General features: G+C 33.5%; 1 protein-coding gene across 1 annotated transcript in view; it reads right to left on the bottom strand.

Annotated features, from left to right (window-relative positions):
* Positions 1-23027, bottom strand: part of PCLO (piccolo presynaptic cytomatrix protein) — a 367053-nt gene that overhangs the window by 25172 nt on the left and 318854 nt on the right. The window contains exons 21-22 of the mRNA XM_052638816.1: positions 11411-11552; positions 7313-7386 (exon numbers count right to left, since the gene is read on the bottom strand). Coding sequence (XP_052494776.1) covers positions 7313-7386; positions 11411-11552 — 216 coding nt within the window. The remainder of the gene's footprint in view (positions 1-7312; positions 7387-11410; positions 11553-23027) is intronic.

Genomic DNA, 23027 nt, shown 5'->3' with positions numbered 1-23027 from the left:
TATTATCTCATGTCTGTGTTATTTTTTTATCTTTAAAATTGGTTTATTTAGGGAAAGTGCCACTTGGTTGAGCAAGGGCTACTTATGTGATGTGTCAGTCTTTGTTTTTGGGAAGTTCTACTATTTGTTTTTTACTCAAATATAGGTGTTTTTTTTTCCTATAGAAAGTTATATAAATTTCCAAATGACTCTCTGGATCAAATAAATCAGAATTTTTCAATTAGAAAAAGTAACTAATAATCTAAATAGTGGAAAAATGAATTATCATCAATGAATTTTGCGTTTTCCAAAACTCTGAAATTTTCTTTTTGCTGGCTAAATGAATAAAATGCTAAAACTACTTGGTAGTTTGAATTCTGCAGCATTTTTGTCTACAGAGATTTTGTATTTTATTGGTATCAGTTAAAGTTAGGTGTCTTAAATGTGAAAAAGCTTGCTCTATATAGCATTGGTGCTATGAGAATATATTTAGTGAGTATGTAAAATAGAGTACTTAGTTGTAGTAACTCTTGCTAAAAGCTTTCAAGAGAATGGATATTCATTACTATTTAGGCTAATAGTAGGAAGTTACTATTACTCATAACTTTTAGCAGAATGGATATTCATTACTATTCGGGGTAGTTTGTGCCAGGTTGCTTTAGTCATGTCTGATTCTTTGCATTCCCATAGACTGTAGCCCACTCCACGGACTCTACCCCACCCCATGGACTATAGCCCACCAGGCTCATCTGTCAATGGGATTTTGCAGTCAAGAATACTTGAGTGGGCTGCCATTTCCTTCTCCAGGTGATTTTCCCAACCCAGTGATTGAACCCTTCTCTCTTATATCTCCTGTACTGGCATTCGGGTTCTTTACCACTAGTGCCTGGGAAGCCCTAATAGAAGGAAGTTATTTGAGGATTCCCTGGTGGTACAGACGGTAACAAATCTGTCTGCAATGCAGGAGACTTGGGTTGGATCTCTGGGGTCACAAAGAGTCAGACATGACTGAGCAACTAACACTTCAAATCACTTCAGGAAGTTATTTATTGTAAACAATACCATTTTTTTCCCTCATACTTATCAATATGGTTTGATCACTATCCCTAATTTTTAATTTCCTCATATATCAAAAGATTGAATTATTTCACATAATTTTATGACTTCTTCATGAAAAATCAATTCTCCCATGGCCCAACTCTTTTTACTTTGACCGAACTTTTCATTTCCCCTAACCCTCAATACGGAGAAGGCAATGGCACCCCACTCCAGTACTCTTGCCTGGAAAATGCCATGGACAGACGAGCCTGGTAGGCTGCGGTCCATGGGGTAGCGAAGAGTTGGACACGACTGAGTGACTTCCCTTTCACTTTTCACCTTGATGCATTGGAGAAGGAAATGGCAACACACTCCAGTGTTCTTGCCTGGAGAATCCCAGGGACAGGGGAGCCTGTGGGCTGCCGTCTATGGAGTCGCACAGAGTCGGACACGACTGAAGTGACTTAGCAACCCTTAATAACCCTGGAGAAGGAAATGGCAACCCACTCCAGTATTCTTGCCTGGAGAATATCATGGACAGAGAAAGCCTGGCAGGCTACAAGTCCATGGGATGGCAAAGAGTCAGACATGACTGAGCAACTAACACAAGCCTTAATAAAGTTACAGAGAAGAATCTACTGTCAACCCTTTATATCTGTTTCTTTGGTTCTTTTACATTCTTATTTCTCAAAGTAATTTTGTGTTGCCTTTATAATTTATTTATATTTAAATTTTGGTCTGTCAAGATTTAGTCTTCTCTCATCCGGATGGAGGAGCCTGGTGGGCTACAGTCCATCGGGTCGCTAAGAGTCAGACACGACTGAGCGACTTCACTTTCTCTTTCCACTTTCATGCATTGGAGAAGGAAATGGCAACCCACTCCATCGTTCTTGCCTGGAGAATCCCAGGGACGGGGGAGCCTGGTAGACTGCAGTCCATGGGGTCGCTAAGAGTCAGACACGACTGAGCGACTTCACTTTCTCTTTTCACTTTCATGCATTGGAGAAGGAAATGGCAACCCACTCCATCGTTCTTGCCTGGAGAATCCCAGGGACGGGGGAGCCTGGTAGACTGCAGTCCTTGGGGTCGCTAAGAGTCAGACACGACTGAGCGACTTCACTTTCTCTTTCCACTTTCATGCACTGGAGAAGGAAATGGCAACCCACTCCATTGTTCTTGCCTGGAGAATCCCAGGGACGGGGGAGCCTGGTGGGCTGCCGTCTATGGGGTCGCACAGAGTCGGATACGACTGACGCGACTTAGCAGCAGCAGCAGCAGCAGCATCCTTCCAATATAGTTATGTCACAATCATGATAGAACTAATATTTGGCATGCACATAAATGTGACTTATATTGCTCACTTCTGAGACTAGTGAGTATTTCATGGAGTTCTTAAAGAATTTTCCCCCTAAGATTATTACTTTGTTTTACAATTTGCTTAGCTTTCTATGTACCTATTCCTAAGTGTTCCCAAAATTTCCATGTGTATTAACCCCTCTGAAGGGCATTTTTCACTTAGCTGGATACTAACTCCTGTCAATTCCTTTCTTCCCCTTCCACACTAACACCTCACTCATCATCCACCTAGTTAGAACTGTCAGTATTTTTCCAGACCATCTTTTTCCACATATTCTCTCTGCCTACTGCATAACTACTGTCTTTAGAGTCTCCTCATTTCATCATTGATATCCCCACCATTCTTTTCTCTACCCTTCTTGTCTCTTGGTTCCCAAGTTGTGTGTGTGTGCATGTTGGGTGGTAAGTGTACGCATGAGTGTGGTTTATTCTCTATGTTGGTGGAACATATCTTCAAGTAACTTCCAGATAGGTAGCATGGAGACCTAAAATTTTTTGAGAACTAGACATCCCAATGGAGAAGGCAATGGCACCCCACTCCAGAACTCTTGCCTGGAAAATCCCATGGACGGAGGAGCCTGGTAGGCTGCAGTTCATGAGGTCACTGAGAGTCAGACATGACTGAGCGACTTCACTTTCACTTTTCACTCTCATGCACTGGAGAAGGAAATGGCAACCCACTCCAGTGTTCTTGCCTGGAGAATCCCAGGGACAGGGGAGCCTGTGGGCTGCCGTCTATGGGGTCGCACAGAGTCGGACACGACTGAAGTGACTTAGCAGCAGTAGCACCACACATCCCAAACTGATTTTATTCAACCCTTACACTTAATGAGTAGTTTGTGGATAGAATTTTAGTTTATATTCTCTTCTACTTGGAATTTCAAGGGCATTACCCATGACTCTCTTTTAAGTGTCTATTACTGCTGTTGAGACACTGTATGAATGCTTATCCTTCCTCCTTTGTATGTAATATATTTTAACTATGTAAAATACATAGTTATGTATTTTAATGTATTATGTAATGTATTTTAAACAACTATAAGCTAGTTGTTTATAGAAACATTTGGAATCTGCTTTATATCTCTTGCTGTTTTGAGTATAGTAACTTTGTGGAAATTTTTAAAATCAGATAGAACAAGATTTAAAGTTGTTTTACAAGCTGCATAATGCCTACAATGTAATTGATATTAATTTTAGTTATCAGGCCATAATCAGCAACAAAGTTGATTATTTTCCTTTCCAATAATTGCAGACAGTTTTATAAATTTAAAATATTTTTCATGCAAAAGTGCTCTAACCATTAATATTAAAAAAGGATGGAAAGTACAATGGGAAAAAGTCAGGCAATACTAGATTATATATCAGTAGATTTTAACCTTTGCCAATTAATTAGTTGACTCTTGGTGAATAGTTTCATTGTCTGGGTCTCTGTTTCTATAACTTTAAAGTGGAAATCGTTATTGTATATTTATATCCCCTACTGTTTCATGAAAATGAATCAGAAAATGCATTCATATTTTAAAGGCATTTAGAATAAGGTAAAACTATGTATCTGTAGTATTTATATGTCTTTTTTGTTAATTTTCCACATCTATGCTAAGAGAATATTCTTGGTTTATATTCATTTACTACCCTTTATTATGTTTTAAAGTCCTTGTTTTGATTCAAATGCCTCTCTCTCATAAATAAATCAGAGCACTAACTCCAAACGCAAGTATTTCAGGGACTTCTAGGCAATGAAGACATTTCCAGAAAATATTAAAACCTGCCATTACAGATATTAACTTCAGAAAGTCTAAAATGTTCTGGGCTTATATTTAGCAATTACCAATTCTTTGATTTGTGCTTATGGCTAAGAAATGGTCAAGAAATATTAAATAAATTTAATTCATTTCTAGTGGTCAGTTAATAACCTCCGGTGATGAATCTGTCTCAGGTAAAGACCCTGAATAATTTTTTATTTTAATAATAGACTGTTTTTAGAATATGCTTTATATGTTAAATTCCCAGTGAGTAATCAAGGACTAGAAATCATTACCACTGAATTTTAAACTCAGGTGATTTAGGAAAGCATAATAAGGTCTGGGAAAGCCATCCTTCATGGAGAGGAGGTATTACTATACAAGAGATCACATGAGAATATTCTGGGAAGAAAAATGGTTTGAAACACTGTAATAAATTATATATATATAATAAATATACTTTTCAAAACAAACTAGAAAATGTAGGACCCTGAAAACATCTTTTCTGTTGGAACGACAAGGGAAAAAAAGAGAAGCCATTTTAGAAAACATGAGTTTAAAAGTCTTGGGAAAAAGCAGGCCAGGAGTGATCACTTACATGATAACAGGCGATGATAGGGGGCACTGCAGGCAGACTCTTTACCAGCTGAGCTACCAAAGAAGCCCCAGGAACAATGACAGCTAGCATATACTGAGTATAAGCCAGTCACGGTACCAAGTACCTTAACTATTTCCATCAATCCTGGCAGCACACACTCATGGTAGATACTATTGTTATTCTTACTTTTGTAGACTAGGAACCAGAGACTTGGAAAATTTGAGTAATGTGTCTAATACCATACATATAAAAATAGTTATGTTCATATTAACATTTAAAAATATATACCTTGTCCATGAGTAAGAAAATACTATATGTAAAGATGTCAATTTCCTCAAAACAGTATCTGAATTATAGTATAATTTCAACAAATATTCATGTGCAACTTCCTTTGCTTCTCAACAAAGAGTTTTTTTTTTAAAGATTGAGAAATGGCTAAAAGCAGTCTAATTTAGAAAAAACAAAAATAAAACAAGAATAACAACGAGACAGGCACTGACAGATATAAATAGGATGAAAGGTGAACAAAAGTTTCCATTAAGTCCATTACCAGACATAAACATTCTTGAAAACTCTGAATATGATTGATATGGTATTTCACACTAGTTAGGAAAGGAAAGCTTATTACCTTATCCCCTTATCACATGGCTAAAAAATTTTACTTAATTCAATATTACCTTTCACACCACAAAAGAGCTAGAAGAAAACAGAAATAATTATGTACCTAGTATCCTCCATGTGGAAAAAGAATATTCAAGCAAATGATTAAAGAAGAAATAAATAAAATTATAAATTTGATCTCACATATTTTGGAATACAAGTTTAGGAATAAAAGTCAGGGATTTAAATTGCCATTTTAAAAGGCTTGGACACACCTTTTGTTCACATTTATGTTACTCATACCCATGGATTGAACAACCATGGATTGTGCTACAATCTAAGCTTCATCCCCAGTGCTTACCCTAGTGCCATTAACAACAGTATTTGCTGAGGGACTCCTTGGATGTTCTAGTAACATCTGCTACTCAGTTCTAGTTGGGGGTCTTTCAGAATGATTTTGTAGTTTTGTCTCTGCAAGCTAATTTTTAAACAACCCAGCTGGACAAGGAAATGAAATTAAATGAAAAATTTACATAGAGCACTTGTATATTCTAATTTACAAACCCCTGGAGGGATAACTATCATTAACTCCATTTTCTTTTTCCTATTAGAGAAAATATTTGGAGAAAATAATTAAACAAAACAAAACACAACACTTTTTTTGTGTGTGTTTATGAAAACAAGGCAAGACAGAGGACTCCAGTTCTGAGACCTATATTTTTTCTTGGTCAGGAAGTCATTTCTGTTCTACACTTGCTTCATGGACTTTACAAAATATGTTCATACACCTAAGAAGGACTCATATTAACCACTGTTACAGTTACATGTAAAAGAGATACCTATATAAAATAGACCAGATACCAGTTAAAATGAGATTTGCATTATTTCTATATAAACCCTTATGCTTGATAAAACTTCCAATATGAAATCAAGTCTTGATCTCTTTCCTAAACCGCTGCCCTCCCCCCACCACCACATCCTTAGGTTGACATCCTTAGGCGATGTGCTTTCACATACTCAATTATTTGAAAATACTTGTGAGTAGAATTTAGTATATTACGAAAATAGTAGAGGTTTATTTGTGCTGGCCCATTGAAAATGAAAATTGAGTGATCAAATTCAGGCTTCCAAAGATACTTAAGAGAATAAGTAATTTATTAGGGTTATTTGTTCTTTAAATGCACGCAGCCAGGTAAATGAAGCCTCATACAGAGTTGAGATCCTAACGCCTGCTGCTAAAGCTTGTGAACATCTGGTTTCGGAGAATAAATGGGTCATGTCAGTCATTATATGTAATGTACATGGATACCCACCAGCAAAGAATAACACAATTAGAAATTTAAGAAATGTGGCAAAGGGACAAATTGTCTATTTTGAGTGTATTATAAGTTTTCAAGGTAAGCTGGGGAACCACCAGTATACTTGGAAAGTCTAATTGATTTGATCTAAATCTTTAAAGTGGTCTTGCATAGGCTCTCCCAAGAAGTGCATATTTTATTTGGAGGAATATCACTCTTTTGGATCAGATCTAAATGGCTTTGTCTTATATCCACTTCTAATTTAATAATAGCTACAATTTAAAGAATACTAATCATGTGCTATACATGGTGCTTATTTGCTTTTTACATTGTGCACTTACTTAAACTATGAGCATTCAATTATTCATTAGCAGAAATAGTTCACAAAAATTACTATTTTCCACTACAACTTAGAATTTAAGAATCTTTGATTGATCTTATATTCTGACACACTGAATTAATCTCACGCTAGGATTAAAATCTATGAGTCAGTGCTGTACAGAAGATGAAACATTATTAGAAAAAAATGACTAAGAGGAAAACAGATTTAAAAAAAATCAGAACTCATAATAAGTTGACTTGTTCAATAAGCAGTACTTAGAATTCAACACTAATATTAAAACAAAAACATACAAACAAACAAACAAATCTGTATAGCAAACAGATTCAACCAAAATCCAGGATAGTAAATTTTAACTTACCTTCAGTGTCTGCTAGTCCTATGCCTACTCCTGTCTGTTTTATAGGCTCTTGCCCATTCTGTCCCATCTTTCCTCTGTTTAGAAAGGAAATAAAAGTTTATATACTTCAATTATGATCTTAAATGCAAACGTGAAGTCTAAGTTTGAAAAAATAGAATGTGACATTATATATTCAGACCTGCAACAAATTACTTGAATGGCAAATATAAACATAATAAATTGATTCCCATCATGTTAATTTTAAAGTGGATATTTGTTCATTATTCCTATTTAGGCTAAACATTGTACCTCAAAATTCAGTGTTCTATTCATGGATTCATTTGTCAAAGATCAGACCATCATGAAATCTTCTAATTTTGTTTTGGAATGGGGATTTTTTTTTTTTTCTTACCATTTTTAACTCAAGAAGGAGGGTTTTTTAGATCTACACTTTGTTATGATGAGTTGTATAGATCTTTTGGTGAGAAGGGAAATTTTGAATTGAATAACTTGAAATAATATTGAAACAATATGGATGTTTATTTCTTTCAGATCCTTCCTGAGTGTACCTTATTGGCTTTTGAAGTCATCCTGCTTGGTCTCTACTTCTGGCTCTACTACTTTATGCTGTCATTTAAGGTAAATCTACTTATCTTGTGAAGACTATTTCTTCTTTTGTAATTTAAGGATAGTAACACGAGTTACCCTATGGTTGTGAGAAAATCACATGGAAAATGAATATAACTGCTTAGCACAGTGACTGAAACAGCATAATATTCAATATATATAAAGTGCTGATAGGTAGTTGCATACATAATGGCTTTAGAATTCAGCCAATGGCTGCAAACCATTTGTAGTTTTGGCCTTCAACTTCTTGGCAGGCCAAACAGATGAAGAACTCAGGAGACTTTGAGCCCTGTGAGTTCAGAATACTGATAATGTAACTGCCAAAAGACTGTAGGCACTTCTTGTTTCTTCAGAGAAAAAGTTTCACAAAAGATTGCGAAATTGCCCTTACATGTAATTATATGAGATGTTCTAAAGAGATGGACTAAAAAGGTTTAAGTGTTTTAAAAAAAGGTGCTTGATCAAAGAAATGTCTTGATATTATACTTTCCAGACAATAATTCTAACATGGCAGTATTTACTAACAATTCATTTTTATTCTCACAAAAATATTTAATTTGCCCAACCAGTGAAAATGTAACCATCCTTATTTCTTAAGAATCCAATTTTATCTTACTTGAAAACTGCTCTAAAGATCTTCTTATCATTTTACTGAAATGGTTCTGTACATAATGAAAGAGGAACTGATGTAAATTCAACAATTATTTTACCTTGAAAGCCAGTATATTGTTCCAGTATAACAATCCTAGGTCAAAGTTTTAAGCACACATTTTTAATAATTGATATTGTGAAGGATAAAGTTAGAAATGTTAGAAATTATATATATATATATATATATATATGTCTGCATCTGAGTATGTACAAAAGTCTTGATTAAGCAATGTACAAAACTTCAGCTTGTGTAATTACTTCAGTGAGATCATAACAGAGTTGATAAGTTAAAAAAAATTAACTTTGCTGTATCTGCTACTATTACACAGGGAGAAAGCCTAACAGTAGCAATCTTACCTTTAGCAGTACCCTGTGTTAGTAGAGCTGGCCAAAACACAACCTGTTATTGAGCCATACTCAGGTGAAAGTGAGAAACATTTTAGCAGTGCTAATCTAGTAGATCAGAGTGCTAAAAAATTACCATTCTATTCTATGCCAGACTTTAACAAAATAAGTATAATTTTCAGTAATTGTAACAAGAATTTTTTGGGTAATTTTTTATTTGGTCTTGAGGTTCAGATTTAATATTTTAATGATGCTATTCAGCTGCAGTACTTGCTTCTATTGAAAACTGATTTTAACATTTGGTATTTAGCCAAAATATATATTAGGTGCATTTCTAAGATTATACAGAAAACTTGCAGCACCGCAAAAGCTAAATGAAGTACAAAGGAAATATAACTGTTGGTCATATAAAGGATACAATGTTTTGAATTCCCAATAAATAACCTTCAGCTCGGAACATTCTGACTGCACAAACGATAATGTTAACCAAGTAGTTAACGATAACCAAGTTAATGATAACCAAGTTAATGATAACCAAGTAGTTATTGAACATTTATGCTAGCCCAAGCAATAATTCTGTTAGATACAAAAGGAGATAAAAGAACCACCAAATACTGATTCTTACATATCTCCTGTAATGCTTTAGAAAAGAGAACTTTCTTTGTGCTCCTATGGCAAAACAATAATTTCCTAGCTTTTGATTTACAAAAGAAACAGGAAAATGGGAAAAAACAAAATTGAAATGTGGTCTGTAGGTAAAAAAAAAATCCACTTTAGACATTCAGATATTGAGGAAATAATGTACTTATGCTCTGGAAGTTATAAATTTTGTCATCAGTGTTAAATTATATATCTTGAAAGGTACAGATAAATTGGAAGTCATGTGTGGTGCAAAACCTTTACTGACATACGATATTCACAGCTTGGAGACAGGTATGCAATGACTTTGCAGAAATTCTCTTCTGTTAAATTGGATCATCAATGTGTGGACCTACGAGATTGTACCCCTTTTAGAAATCATTGCCAATAAAAATGAACTGATTAAATACAAATAAGTCCACTGAATCCACAACCTACATCTTAAAAGAGTAGATGGATAGATAATCCAATATTGAGTCAAGAAGGAAAAACATATCCTGCAAATCACAAAATAAACATATTTTTCCACTGTATAAATCTATTTTACCCTATTATTTTGCTTTTATAAACTTGAGCCATTATCTAAATATTAGAGCTCTTCTGGGGATCAAAAGGAAAGATTTCAAAAAACCTTGACATTAAAACAAAGAGAAGTAAAAGTTCCACTCCCAGAGAAGATTTCACTCAACAGAGAAAATTTAACAAGGCCCAGGGCAGTGGTTCACAAACTCACTCTGTAAAGGGCCAGATAATGAAGGATTTGAATGGTCTCTGCTGCAATCACACAATTCTGCCCCTAGAGCACAGACAATATTAGGTAACACATAAGCAGGCTAGTGGGGCCGTATTCCAATAAAACTTAACATATGGACACAAATTTCAAATTCACACAATTATCATGTATCACAAAATGCTATTCTTCTGGGCTTTTGGGAAACATTTAAAAATGCAAAAGCCATTTTTAGTTCTTCCTAGACCTTACAAAACCAGGCAGTGGGCTAGATTCACCCTGGCCTAGAGCCTGGAGCTGTGGCCCAACGGCATTTTTGAAAACTTATCAACTAGTTATTGGAGAAAGTCAGGGAGTTTAGATTTTGATATTGGAATAGAGATAACATATTTATCTTGGATTTATCTTGGATGCTACTAAATTTTGCCACCAATATGACTAAAACCATTCTAACACATTCTAAACACAATCTGCTTTAGTTTTGCATTTTATTTGCAATATGATTTTCTCGAGGCTTAACATTTTATAAATGAACGTTATTCTAAGAGTATCTATTTGGGGACCTATATACGGCTTATTACTTGTTCTAGAAAATATGGTTCCACTTCAAAATATTCCATTTTAATGGTAGAAGAATTTATAGTTGAAAAATTATTAGTAGTCCAATGTGTTTCTATTACAAATATAATATATGAGCTCTTTATATATATTTAAATGTCTCCTGATTCAAAATAAATTAATCTATACATTATACGATTACAGCATCCACATACTACTGCTGCTGAACTTCCTTCAGCATCAGTTCAGTCCAGTTCAGTAGATCAGTCATGTCTGACTCTTTGTGACCCCATGGACATCTAAGTTATCATTTTAGCAGTGTTTTCTATTAAATATTGAATGTATTGATTAAGTGGTCCTGGTAGTGACCAGCATTCATCCTTAGAATTCACTAAATTAATCCAATCTTTCCTGAATGGTCTATTTTTCTGTTGGTGCAAAGAGTGGAAGTGCTTCAGAGACACTGACTCAAACTTGGATAATTATCTAGTTATTTCCTTTTCATTGGTAAGAGAAGCTTACTCATGATGCTGTTAACTCTGTAGTGGAAAAAAAAGAGAGCCACTTACATCCTTGGAATAGGAAATAGATTAGTCTCCCCTGCAGCGCTGCTGCTTCCTTCACTGTCCACGCTATACCCACTGCCAAAGCTGCTGCCCGAGGAGCCAGTGGACACGGAGCTTTCTGCAGGCCGGTGATTGGTGGGCTTGGCTGCATGGTGTGGGAAGAGTCAACGCCACAGTCAATCAATGAAACTCCAACTGATCTCCAAATGCAACTTAAACGTTTTTCTTCATTTACATTATAAAGAAACAGCTCTGGCAAAAATTCTGCATTTCTTAACCTTGCTTTCGTTCTCTTTTCCTTAACCAATAACTTTCAGTGGCAACATTAAAGCCCTTGATTGTTTTTGTTGGACAAAAAAGAAAAACAAAATCAGTTCTAGGGATAAACCATCAGATTTTTAGACTGAGTTAAATATTATTATTATTTGTTGTGATTTATTTGTACTGTATTACAATAATAATATGGCAAGCAAATAAGAATTGTGGCTATTTCATAGAGAAAAGACTTTAGGAAGACTTGGGTAGATAGAAGTGACAGAATATATGAAAATTGCTTCAATATTTTCCATGTTAATAGCCAATAATTTAAGAAGTCAAGGTGCAAAATAGAATAGATCATTTCAGGAAATGATTAAAAATTCTGGACTTATTTGTATGTAGCTCTACCAACTGCCTCCAGCAGGTTTTAAAATTTGAAGATATTTACTTCCCCTTAGTCATGTCCTAGTTTATGAGTGGGAGTTGTTTTAAATAACCCATGAGTTTGATTTTTGAACATAAGAATGCATATTCCCATAGAAGAATTATAAATCTGTATTATAAATTATGCAATAAGTGAATGGTAATGTTAGCAGAGTTCTAGATTAGAGATTTGGGAGGAAATTTTGATGCCAAAGAAATGAAGAGAAAGAGTTTCCTCTTTTTTGTGGGGGTTGGGGAGATGCTCTAGGCAGATTTTTGAAACTATCGTTTTTCTTCTGTTGTGTGGTCAGACTTTTAGGAGTGTGAGCTCTGATCTCACAGAATATGGTTGTGAATTCCCAATCCGGCTGAAGTAACTCTAGGAAGTCTGTTTTCTCATTTGAAAATAATGGAGTCAATAAAGCCTCCCTCATAAAATGATGATAATCAGGAGGGAGACAAAGCTGGAATACAGTAACACACACTTGTTTGTACTGTGATTTTCTTTGCTATACCCGTCAGACCTCTTCTTCAGGGCTTTATTATCAATGGCTGTTTCCCAGTCTTCGAGAGTATCTGGTCCCTGACAATGAATTCACCTTGATTCTCTTCTAATTTTAGATGTACTTTAAGCTGCAAAACGATTTAGATTCTCTCTCCTCCATAAATACTCTTCTACTGTTTAGTCAGGAGTTTCTTAAGCAGTTGGATGGATCCACACCACTTGATAAAGAGTTGATAAACTTTTAATGATATTATATTATCAACATTTTTCTTAAAGAAATGTACAAAAGCACAATGGCAATCTGGCGGTGCTTTAAGCGGTATACCCCTGCCAAAAAATAGAAAACATAGATACTGTGAAGGAAATCATTTGAGGGCAGAAAACTATCAGATTAGCTAGGATCAAGTCTTTCAAAGGTTTCAAGTTTTTTTCTCACTTCTTCCTTTCCATTTCTGAACAATCAGTTTCTCTAAAGCCACCAGAATTGTTCATACCATCTACTTTAGTGATAGTAGGATTCTTTTTCCAGAATAGAGAAGGAAGAAATATTTGATCATTAGTCAGCTGTATGTCAGGTGTGTATTCAATTGGGAATAGCTAGTTAGAAAAGTGCCTGAATCCTGTTAAGTAACCAGTCTCCAGTGAATTAAGAGTAACACATAGGACTAGACTTCCAGGAAAAGAATAATAATCATAATGCTTGTTTGATATTCTCTTTAACTTATGTAGAAGAAATCTGGCTAATGTGTTAAAGACTTTTTAAAAAGATAAAGTTATAAAATGCAAGGGTAATATGACATATAAAATTATGAACACAATAAAGTAGATTAAACTGTATAATAAACTGCACAGTGAGTCAGACAAGTCAACAGATTATAAACGAGGAAAAGCTATCACACTTTTTGATTGTCAATAGATGATTTAACTAACTAGATTGTTAATATTTTTAGTATGATACTGAATGTAAGTGATTTCATCAACTGGAAAATCTCAATATATTACTTTCAAAGACAAACCTTAATTAATAGACATTATTTTTAAAATCAATTTACTAATTTAAAACTTTTTTTTTAATCCCTGAGCAATCTCACAAATCTCACAATACATCAAAATATCCAAAGATGTCTTATTATTTACATTTCAAAATATCTAATCTTTTCTCTGGCAAACTTTGATTTTTACCTGATGAATTTCTAGCTCTAGTCCTCTTCTGGGATATTTGAGAAATGTGAACAGAATGTAAAACAATATAATCATAGGAAATGAAAAAGGCTAGAAATAAATTTAAGGAAACAGTTTTTTCATATTGCCTAGGCAAATGGAAATTTCATGTGGAAAACCAATTAAAGTATTGCCAATATTTTAAATGCAAACCAGTAATATTTAAACAAGAAAATTAAATATAGGGAACATATACAAATTTCAGAATAAGTCTAAGTCCACCTTTGTAAAATGAAATTACATGTAAAGTTAAATCTAAAGAAATTTTGGGTATTTAGGTGAATAACTCAAATGAATGTATATGTTTGGCATTATTTTAATAAAATGTCTGTGCATGACTGTACTTTTTTTTTTAACCTGATATGTAAAGATAGCTTGACATAGTTAGTTTCTGAAAATGAATTCAATTATACTGCAGAATATATCTTCCCTGTACAGGGCTATATCTATATTGCATAAAATGAGGTTGAAATATAGAAATGCAGTTTTGATGATCTGGTGCTGAGTCCAAATATTTTAATAGTTCCTTTTCAGTTACTTGAAACAACACATCTCTTTACTAATTTTCTCTAATTGAATCAGCTCCCACATAAGAAACCATCAATTATATTAAACTGAACTAAATCTGTATTTCTGCAAACCTCCAACAGAAAATCCTAAAAGCAATGAATAAAGTGCTTAAGGACTTTCTATTAGAGGCCAGATTATAATTTCAAGACATCTCATGATTTCAGTCAAATTCTTTAGTTTGCTTTATCAAATCTGTTTCATTTACTTTATCGTCTGTTGTTTTCCACAAGTACCTCCTATGACTTTCCTTTGTATACTCTTCACTGAAGCCCATTCAGACCACTCACTCTGAATCGCTATGATTTGGTTTCTCTTCTCCTGAGCTCTAGCCAAGTCTCTTTCCAATTTTGTTATACCTTCCTCTGACCCTGTCATTTTCTCTATCTAAATGATACTCATCTGGAAAGGTACAGTTCAGATGGAACCTGTTTCATACATTTCCTTCATCTTTATAATCAGAAGTGAACTCTCCTATATCTAGACTCTCACAGCACATAATTTATATACCTTTTACAGCAATAATCACTTTCTATATTTAATTGTAGTTGTTAGATTCATGCGGTTATTGGAAGAAGAACCTACCTATATTTGTTCCATGATAGCCTTCTTAAAAGCTTAATCCTGGAACTATGCTGAAGCAATATTTAATAAATTGATAGTAAAAATTATAATAATGATAATTATATTAAAAATTCTTTCCTTTAACCAAACAACTTAAAATATCTGAGTGATATAGAAGATTTCTCACTTTTTAAAAATTCAGTTCTGTGTTGATACAAATCAAAAATATCAGAAACACCACAGTATATATATTTTATATATATATATATATATATATATATATATATATATATATATTTACCCCATGTTCTTTGTCAATGAAACTTTGGGTAATCTTTTTTTTTTTTGGTTAACTTTTAAAATCAGAGATTCAACTTTAATCTGTCATACTGCATAGAAAAATGTGATCACTTGATTAGATGTTTTGTCATCCCAAATATCCCCAAACTGGTTTGATTAAAAGAAATATTTAATGATAACACATGAAACATGGGAGAGCATAGCCTTGTGAATTCATAACAGACCATGAATATTATATATATACACACACATATATATACATACATATATATATTTCTAAACTGGAGTGACAGAATAATACATATGGTAACATTCCATGGGAGGTACTAGAGGGTGCACTTAAGCTGACTGCAACTCTTGGTGTACAGACAGGAGGTAAGCTCTGGTTCATATTTCAGTATAATGTCTCTCTACATTTCTTGTAGAAAATAATACTTGAAAACAGTAAAACTAAATATGACTTTTCATAATATTATGATTTCAAAATTAACAATTTAAAAAATTTCTTCTTCATTCTTCCAACTCTTTAACAGAATTTCAGAAATCATGTATTATGCATCTGTGTATTACATATGAAAATATTTATTTCACATTCAATTTGAGACTTTTTTAATAATAAAAAACATTTTTGGAGCCATTTTCTTAATGAATTACATTTGGGGAGGCCTATTTTCTTTTTGAATTTTTGCTTGTATTTTCAAAAACCAACTAGAAAAAAGCGTGTATCAAATAAATATGTGATGGTATAAGTCTACACTGCTGCTGCTGCTGCTAAGTCTAGAAGAATAAATACTAGCATGTTGAATCATTTTGGGACTCATTTATTGAGGGGGCATTTCAGGTAAATTAATTTTATCTTATGTGAGGCAATTCAATCTGTTTTGAATTATTCTCTGACCTCTTCATTTTCTGTGGCTGCTAGGTGGTTAGACATCATTTTGTTTGATTGCTCCTCTGTGGCTGACCTTTATTAAATAGGGTAGTGTCTCTTTGACTGCCCATCTGTCTTCAATTAGCTTGCTCTGTTGATTTCCCCGCTACTATATATACATCTTTTAAAAAATGCAGAACTATCACTGTACCCACCACACGATGGCAGCACCCGTGTTCAAAGTGTCAGGTCAAAATTGTGGATGGCTTTATAATTGCACAATCTTGGACTCTAAAGTTAACTAGTTCCAGACCCATCATCTTGTTTACAGAAAAACTAAGACCCTCCTCTTTTTTTTTTTTTTTAAGTTTAAGTGCCTTTTTCCAGGTCACACATTCATTAATGAAAGAGAATCAAGACTAATCAAAATTAATGAAAGTGCTCATCCAGTTTTCTATAATATTGCATTTCTCAAATTAAGGGTTGTCTATTATAGAATTCAGTGCTTGGAATGTATCAAGCCTGTGCTATTCTTTCACTGATTTTATATCCCTGGTCTAGCTCAAAGGTGTTTCTAAATACTTCAGGAGTAATTTATGAAGTAGGTAAGCCTATAATTTCCTATTATATATATTATTATTATATTCCTATATGCAGTATATTATCTTCATAGATACAGTGTATAGGACTTTAGGATCTTAAGATAAATCAATCAATAATTCTTTTATTTCAATAGTATAATGATGAACTGAAATAACTGCCTATTGCTGAAATTATATACTTATAGCATGCATTTTCTTTGTTGTTCTTTAGCTAGTATTATATTTACATTAGTGACCTTTTCTATTTTATCTCCTTTACCTTTCACTCTATTTATCTATCTATTATTATTGTTGCTTTTGTGTTATTTTTACCAAAGAGATCTGGCAGCTTTATCACATTTGCTGATTGGATTTGGATGGAGTCCAAATGTCAGATTTTAGTTTCCACTGTTACCAGCATTATTGGTAGGTTTTCCCTTGAATTATGTCCGGTAACATTTTTAGGTTTCTACTACCATCCAGGAGTATTAATTTAAGAAGAGATATTGCATCTTACAAGGACTTAGAAACTTAATATAATTTTTTTCTGATTTACTTCAATATATTCATTATCCAATTAGGGAAAATTTAAAAGAAGACACTAGAAAAATGGCATAGGTGGTTTAATACAATTATCTGTATTTGTAACCTCCAAACTGTAATTATTTACATTTGTTACCTCCAAATTATAAGTTTTCACAAATAAAAGTATTTAAGATAGACACCTCTTATTTTTATATTGGTCATTTGTAAACTCATGGATAAGGGCAGTGGAAGGATGTCACTGCAATATTTTCTAAATGAAAAATTATTGGTGATTTTATTACTTCTCTCTCAGGGTTGCAGAAGGTAAAATTAACACTAACACTGGGTTTGGTCCTTCAGAAATATATATGTATGCATATATCAGAAAGTTATAACAAGCTTATAAAAATCAAAATATGTCCCTTAAAATATTCCATATTATTCACATAGTAGCTTCTTTCAGACAGGGAGATGATGTGATTCCTCTATTTTCTGAAGAAAGAACGTAAAGCTTTTAATCCTGCTTGTACTCTTCCCTCTCCGTATGGTCCAGTGTACTACTGTTCCTGTATTTATGCTATAATGTTGCCTTTTAGTGTGTCTTACTTACTAACGGTGTTTTTGTTTAAGAACATGTTTTGGAAGAAACTACTTAAAATAAAGTTTAAATGTGGATCAAAATTTCAGATTAAATAATGGATAAATGTTTGATTAAAACATCATTAAAGTTAATTCATCTTATCTTAAATAAATTTAGTTTATAATTCCAGCTATGTCCAAACAAAATTAACAAAGAATTTATCAAAGACCAAGTTTTTGTGCTAAGAAATGCTAACACAATTAAGATCTTTACCCTTAAATAACACAATAAAAATCTTTAAAAGATTCATAGTAAGGAGAATCATATTTGAAAGAAAAACTATTCAAGGGCATCAATTTTTCAAGGGCAACTCTATTTTACAATATTCTCTTCTGAAACTTAAATATCCTGTCTCTTGCAGTTTGCTTGCAAAAGTAATTATATAGTCACCTTTGAAAAATGTTCTTCATAATCCTGAAACTGATCACTAAGATCATGAATACTTGGATAACAAGGATGTTATTCTAAAATAGAATCCAAATATTTTGATTTATATAAAAATCCTGCCCAAAGGAGACATCTCCAGTACAAACAAATAGAAATTAATAATAGCATACTGATTTATACGGCTAATGCTACAACAAACCCTCAGTATTATTTTTCATGATCATTCAAATACAGTCAGTGGCCATAAAGAGGAATCTGGACAATTATCTGATAAATACATGTCCAGTCCCATGGAATCTAAAGTCTTTAATTAATTTCACTAATATTCCTACCTTCTCCAAATAGATTGTTTTCTTTCCTCCTATAGTTGGTTGTGTGTTAAGTTGCTTCAGTCATGCCTGACTTTTTGTGACCCTGTGGACTACAGCCTGCCAGGCCCCTCTGTCCATGGGATTCTCCAGGCAAAAATACTGGAGTGGGTTGCTATTACCTCCTCCAGGGGATCTTCCTGACCCAGGGATCGAACCTGTGTCTCTCACTTCTCCTGCACTGGCAGGTGGGTTCTCACCACTAGTGCCACCTGGGAAGCCAGTAAACTGTAAAGATCGTGAGAGAGAACCAGACCAGAAGAAAACAATATTCTACTTTCAGATATTTATTTCTACAAATACTATTGTCTGGTTACATATAAACAAATCGACCAACTGCATTGTTCTTCAATTCCAGTTTAAGATAGAGAAAACTCATGCTTTTGTCATTCTTAAAATTCTCCCACATACCTTTAATTGGTTAGTCAATAAATATTACTCCAATGGGAGATTCATGGGACAGTGATTTTTGTCTATTGTGTTCACTAAAAATCACTAACACTTTGAAGAGTTTCTGAAACATGCTATTCATTAAAAAAAAAAAGTGTGTATGAATGAGAATAAATGATGAGCAACTAATCTGAGTAACCCAGATAATATTTTCTATAAATGATAAATATATATTTTCAGAATTCCCTTTTTAGATTTAATTATTTTAAAAAATACTTAATTATATCCTTAAGGGTTAAGGATTAGGTAAGGGTTAAGAAACTCAAGTTTTACTTAAATTTGAATCAAAGTGATGATCTTCAATGTTTCTATTGTTACTTAATGCCCCAAATTAATTTTCAATGTGTAGAACTCCTAATATAGATGGTACAAGAGAAGATAAAAGAAACAGCTTATAAATGATTTTTTTTCCAATAAGTTTATCAAAATAAGGACATGAAATAAAATGTATTTACCTTTACAATACTCTGACTCTACCATAGGCTAGAAACAACTTGATTAAAGTTGATAGACAATTTATCAGTCAAACTTCAAAATTATATGGGCATATAATCATAATTTAATCTAAATCATGTCCAGTAAATTAATTAAGATAAAATAAAAAATAGTCAATCTTAAATTACAAATTAACATTAATGAGCAAGGAAAGTAAGGGTTCTGAAATGCACTATAAGAAATATAAGGTATAAAAAACTTAGAGACAAATATGATAATTCTATCTTGTGAGAAACTTCTAATTATCCTACTTTCTTGACCATTGGAAAAATTATGATTATGCCTGTGTATAGAGCAGTGGCTCTTAAACATTTTGGTTTCAAGATCACTTTTACATTCTTAAACATTACTGAATTCCTCAAAGAACTCTGTTTTATGTGAGTTATATCTATCAATATTTATCATATTCAAAATTAACAATAGTTTAACATGAACAATTGAGAAATACATTTTCCATTAGCCATCAACGCAATGATATTGTGCCTTTTCGTGGAAATGTAGGAAAAGTTCATGCATATTACAAAAAGAATGAGAGTGAAAAAGGCAAATAACATCTTATTAGTCTTAAGAATTTTTTGATCTTGTAGAGTCCTGAAAAGATCCCTGGAATACCTAGTGATCAATGGACACACTTTGAGAATTACTGGTCTAGCTCTACAGTGATGCAAATGAAGTATGAACTGTGAAAATGAAAGAAACAAAGCAGTTAGCACAAGCCTTCTTCAACAATCATCTTAAACCAGTATACTCATGACAAGCATTCTACGGTGACTTTTAGTTTTACTTTCTATACTAAAAAACATCGAGTTGTATCACCTTATTTGAAAAGATTTATTATTATTGATATTATCATCCTTTTAATTTCTCTAAACTTTTGCAGAATTTGTTCACCAAGAACTTCACAGCTTTAGAGGAAGAAGGTCCTTATTCTTAATAAGGAATAAGGAATACTATGTGTGTCATAAAAATTTGCTTGTCTCCTCTATTAAAAAAAAAAAAAAATCTACTTTATGTTACACAGAAACCCAGAGTAAATAATGAAATTTGGCAGGCATAAAAAAATGCAAATTCTTCCTCTGATGGATTTTCTCTACATAAAGTCTCTTCAGTTTTCTTGTACATTAATAGTTGGATGGAGCCAAAGTAGCTATTTAAGAAATGTCAGTAGCAATGACAATGCTTCACAACAAATTAAAAAGTATAGAAAGAATATATATATTGCTATACAGAAAGAAATTTGACTTGTTCAGTATTAAAAAATACACTTTCTCTCTCTCTTTAGATTCCAAGCTCATTTCACATAGTCAGATATGACCTGTGTGTGTAACTGAATAACTTTGCTGTACACCAGAAACTAACATAACATTATAAATTAATTATACTTAAAAAATTTTTAAATAAAAATAAAAGCTATAAGAACTCTGAAAAAAAAATTACCTGCAAGAACTTTAAAAAAATGCAATTTTTAGTTTGAAATGTCTCAAGGAGGAAAAGTTGATTTTGTTTCTGTGTTGAGAATAAAGCAAAATTTATTCTATTGTCTTTCTCATGTTTAAAAATAGACATCTACCTCCTAACTTTCATCAAACATTTTCTTCTCAAAAGTTTATCTGTTCTTGATGGATTTGTAATATTATTTTGATTTGTTTCTTTTCAAATGATCAATTAACTTATTTTTCAGTATTTTAAAACACATTGAGGTATAAAGCTATGGTTATATCTACATTATTCCTAATTATGCATGTAAAAACCTCAATACCCCAATCAAATAGTACTGATATGTTTTCATTTAATATCCAAAAGTGTTTATTTGGTACCTCAATAACAAATATATATTTATACATTCAACAAAGTAATAAAATAAAAAGGCTATTTTTCACAGTCTGACTCATTATATGTAAAGATTCCTTCACCCTATCCCATCCTCATATCCCCCTCCTCCCCAAAGATTATCTTGCACAACAAGAATGGGTGGGATATCACATTTTATATAATATAACATACTCAGATGAAAAGTGGAAAAAAAATCAAGTAATTCATGGATAGATATCTGCAATTAGGCAACATTGGTAAGTAGCTACCTAGTGCCTTTGGCATTCCTCTGCCTCTCCCCTGGTTCCATGACCCCTCCTACCTACCCGGCTAATAACGTTCCCAGCCCCAAGCTCAGATTGTACCCTCTGTTCAGGATCTCGTACTGTGTTCCCATCAGCCTTCACATGCTCCATGCTTTTCATTTCTTTCCTCCATCAGCATTTACTTGCCTGTCTCATTTCCTCAGGGTCCTGTTCTCTGCTGGTAATTTGATAAATTACCTTTTTGAAAATAAATTTGCTCAAACCTAAAGTAAAATAATTTGCATTTTAAAAACTTAGGTTAAGTTTGTTAAAAGACATGTCATAAATAGCATTTAAGGGACTTTGGCATGTTAAAAATTAGCCCTTTCTCTTCTTGGATCATGTTAATAGTCCTGCTCAATCAAACAGGCCCATGGTTAGAGCATGTGACACCGCAATGCTGAAGCCAAGTTTGATACTTTGGCCAGTTGGTCTTACTATTCACGTCAGATGAAATGAACATGTAAATCCTCGGTATGAACCAGTAATTCTTTACATGGATGGCTTGATGAACTCATGGCTGCTACCAGAAAAAAGCAAAAGTATCCAATGATGACAGGTCAGTGAATTCACCTTTGGTAAGGAAGGTCCACCCACAAGAGGCAGCGTCACGTGATCAGAGCTATTTACTGTCTGTGACTCTGCATGTACAGCAGAGATACTTCTGGCAGTAAATGTTAAATGATTACAGAGTTTTCAAAATGCATAATCAATCAGTTTAAGAAAATACGGAAAACTCTTTAAAAACACAAAGCTTTAGAAGAACATTTTGATTTTCACAAAAAACAACAAAACAAAACCCTTGCCCCAAGAGAAACAGGCCGAAAAATTTGAAAGCTGAAATCCAATTTGATACTCTTAGATTTCTACTGGCTACTTACTTGCTGTGTTCATATCAGTACAGTTTGTTTTCATTTTAAACTATCCCAAGTTTTATTTTTAAAGCTCTTCTCTTCTGCCCTTCTTTCTTATTTTTGCACAAACACAGTAAACTGAAGAATATAAAGTCTGTTTTTATTAACCTCTTGCATACATTCTAGATGATTTCACCTCCAAATGATCTCATTCTGATTTCTTTTCTGATCTTCACTTTCCTTTTGGACCCTTTCCTTTCCAGAAACAGAGAATGCCAAATTCCTTCTGACCAAAAGTGACCATCTACTTCTGGCCAGAACAGAATGGACCACTGATCGGCTGCTGTCCTTGTAACCAACACTTCCCTCCACTCCCAGTTCCCACCCTGTTTCCCAACCCAGCCACCCACTACCACTCGCCCAAGACAGCAGGTCTCAAAAAGAGATGGCTTAGTCAGAGTTCACCATGGCAACAAGGAAACTTTTCTTGAACA

The sequence above is a fragment of the Budorcas taxicolor genome, chromosome 4 (genome assembly GCF_023091745.1).
Source record: "Budorcas taxicolor isolate Tak-1 chromosome 4, Takin1.1, whole genome shotgun sequence".
Classification (NCBI taxonomy): domain Eukaryota; kingdom Metazoa; phylum Chordata; class Mammalia; order Artiodactyla; family Bovidae; genus Budorcas; species Budorcas taxicolor.
Note: the sequence above shows the minus strand (reverse complement) of the source record. Positions and strands in the feature narration are given on the sequence as shown.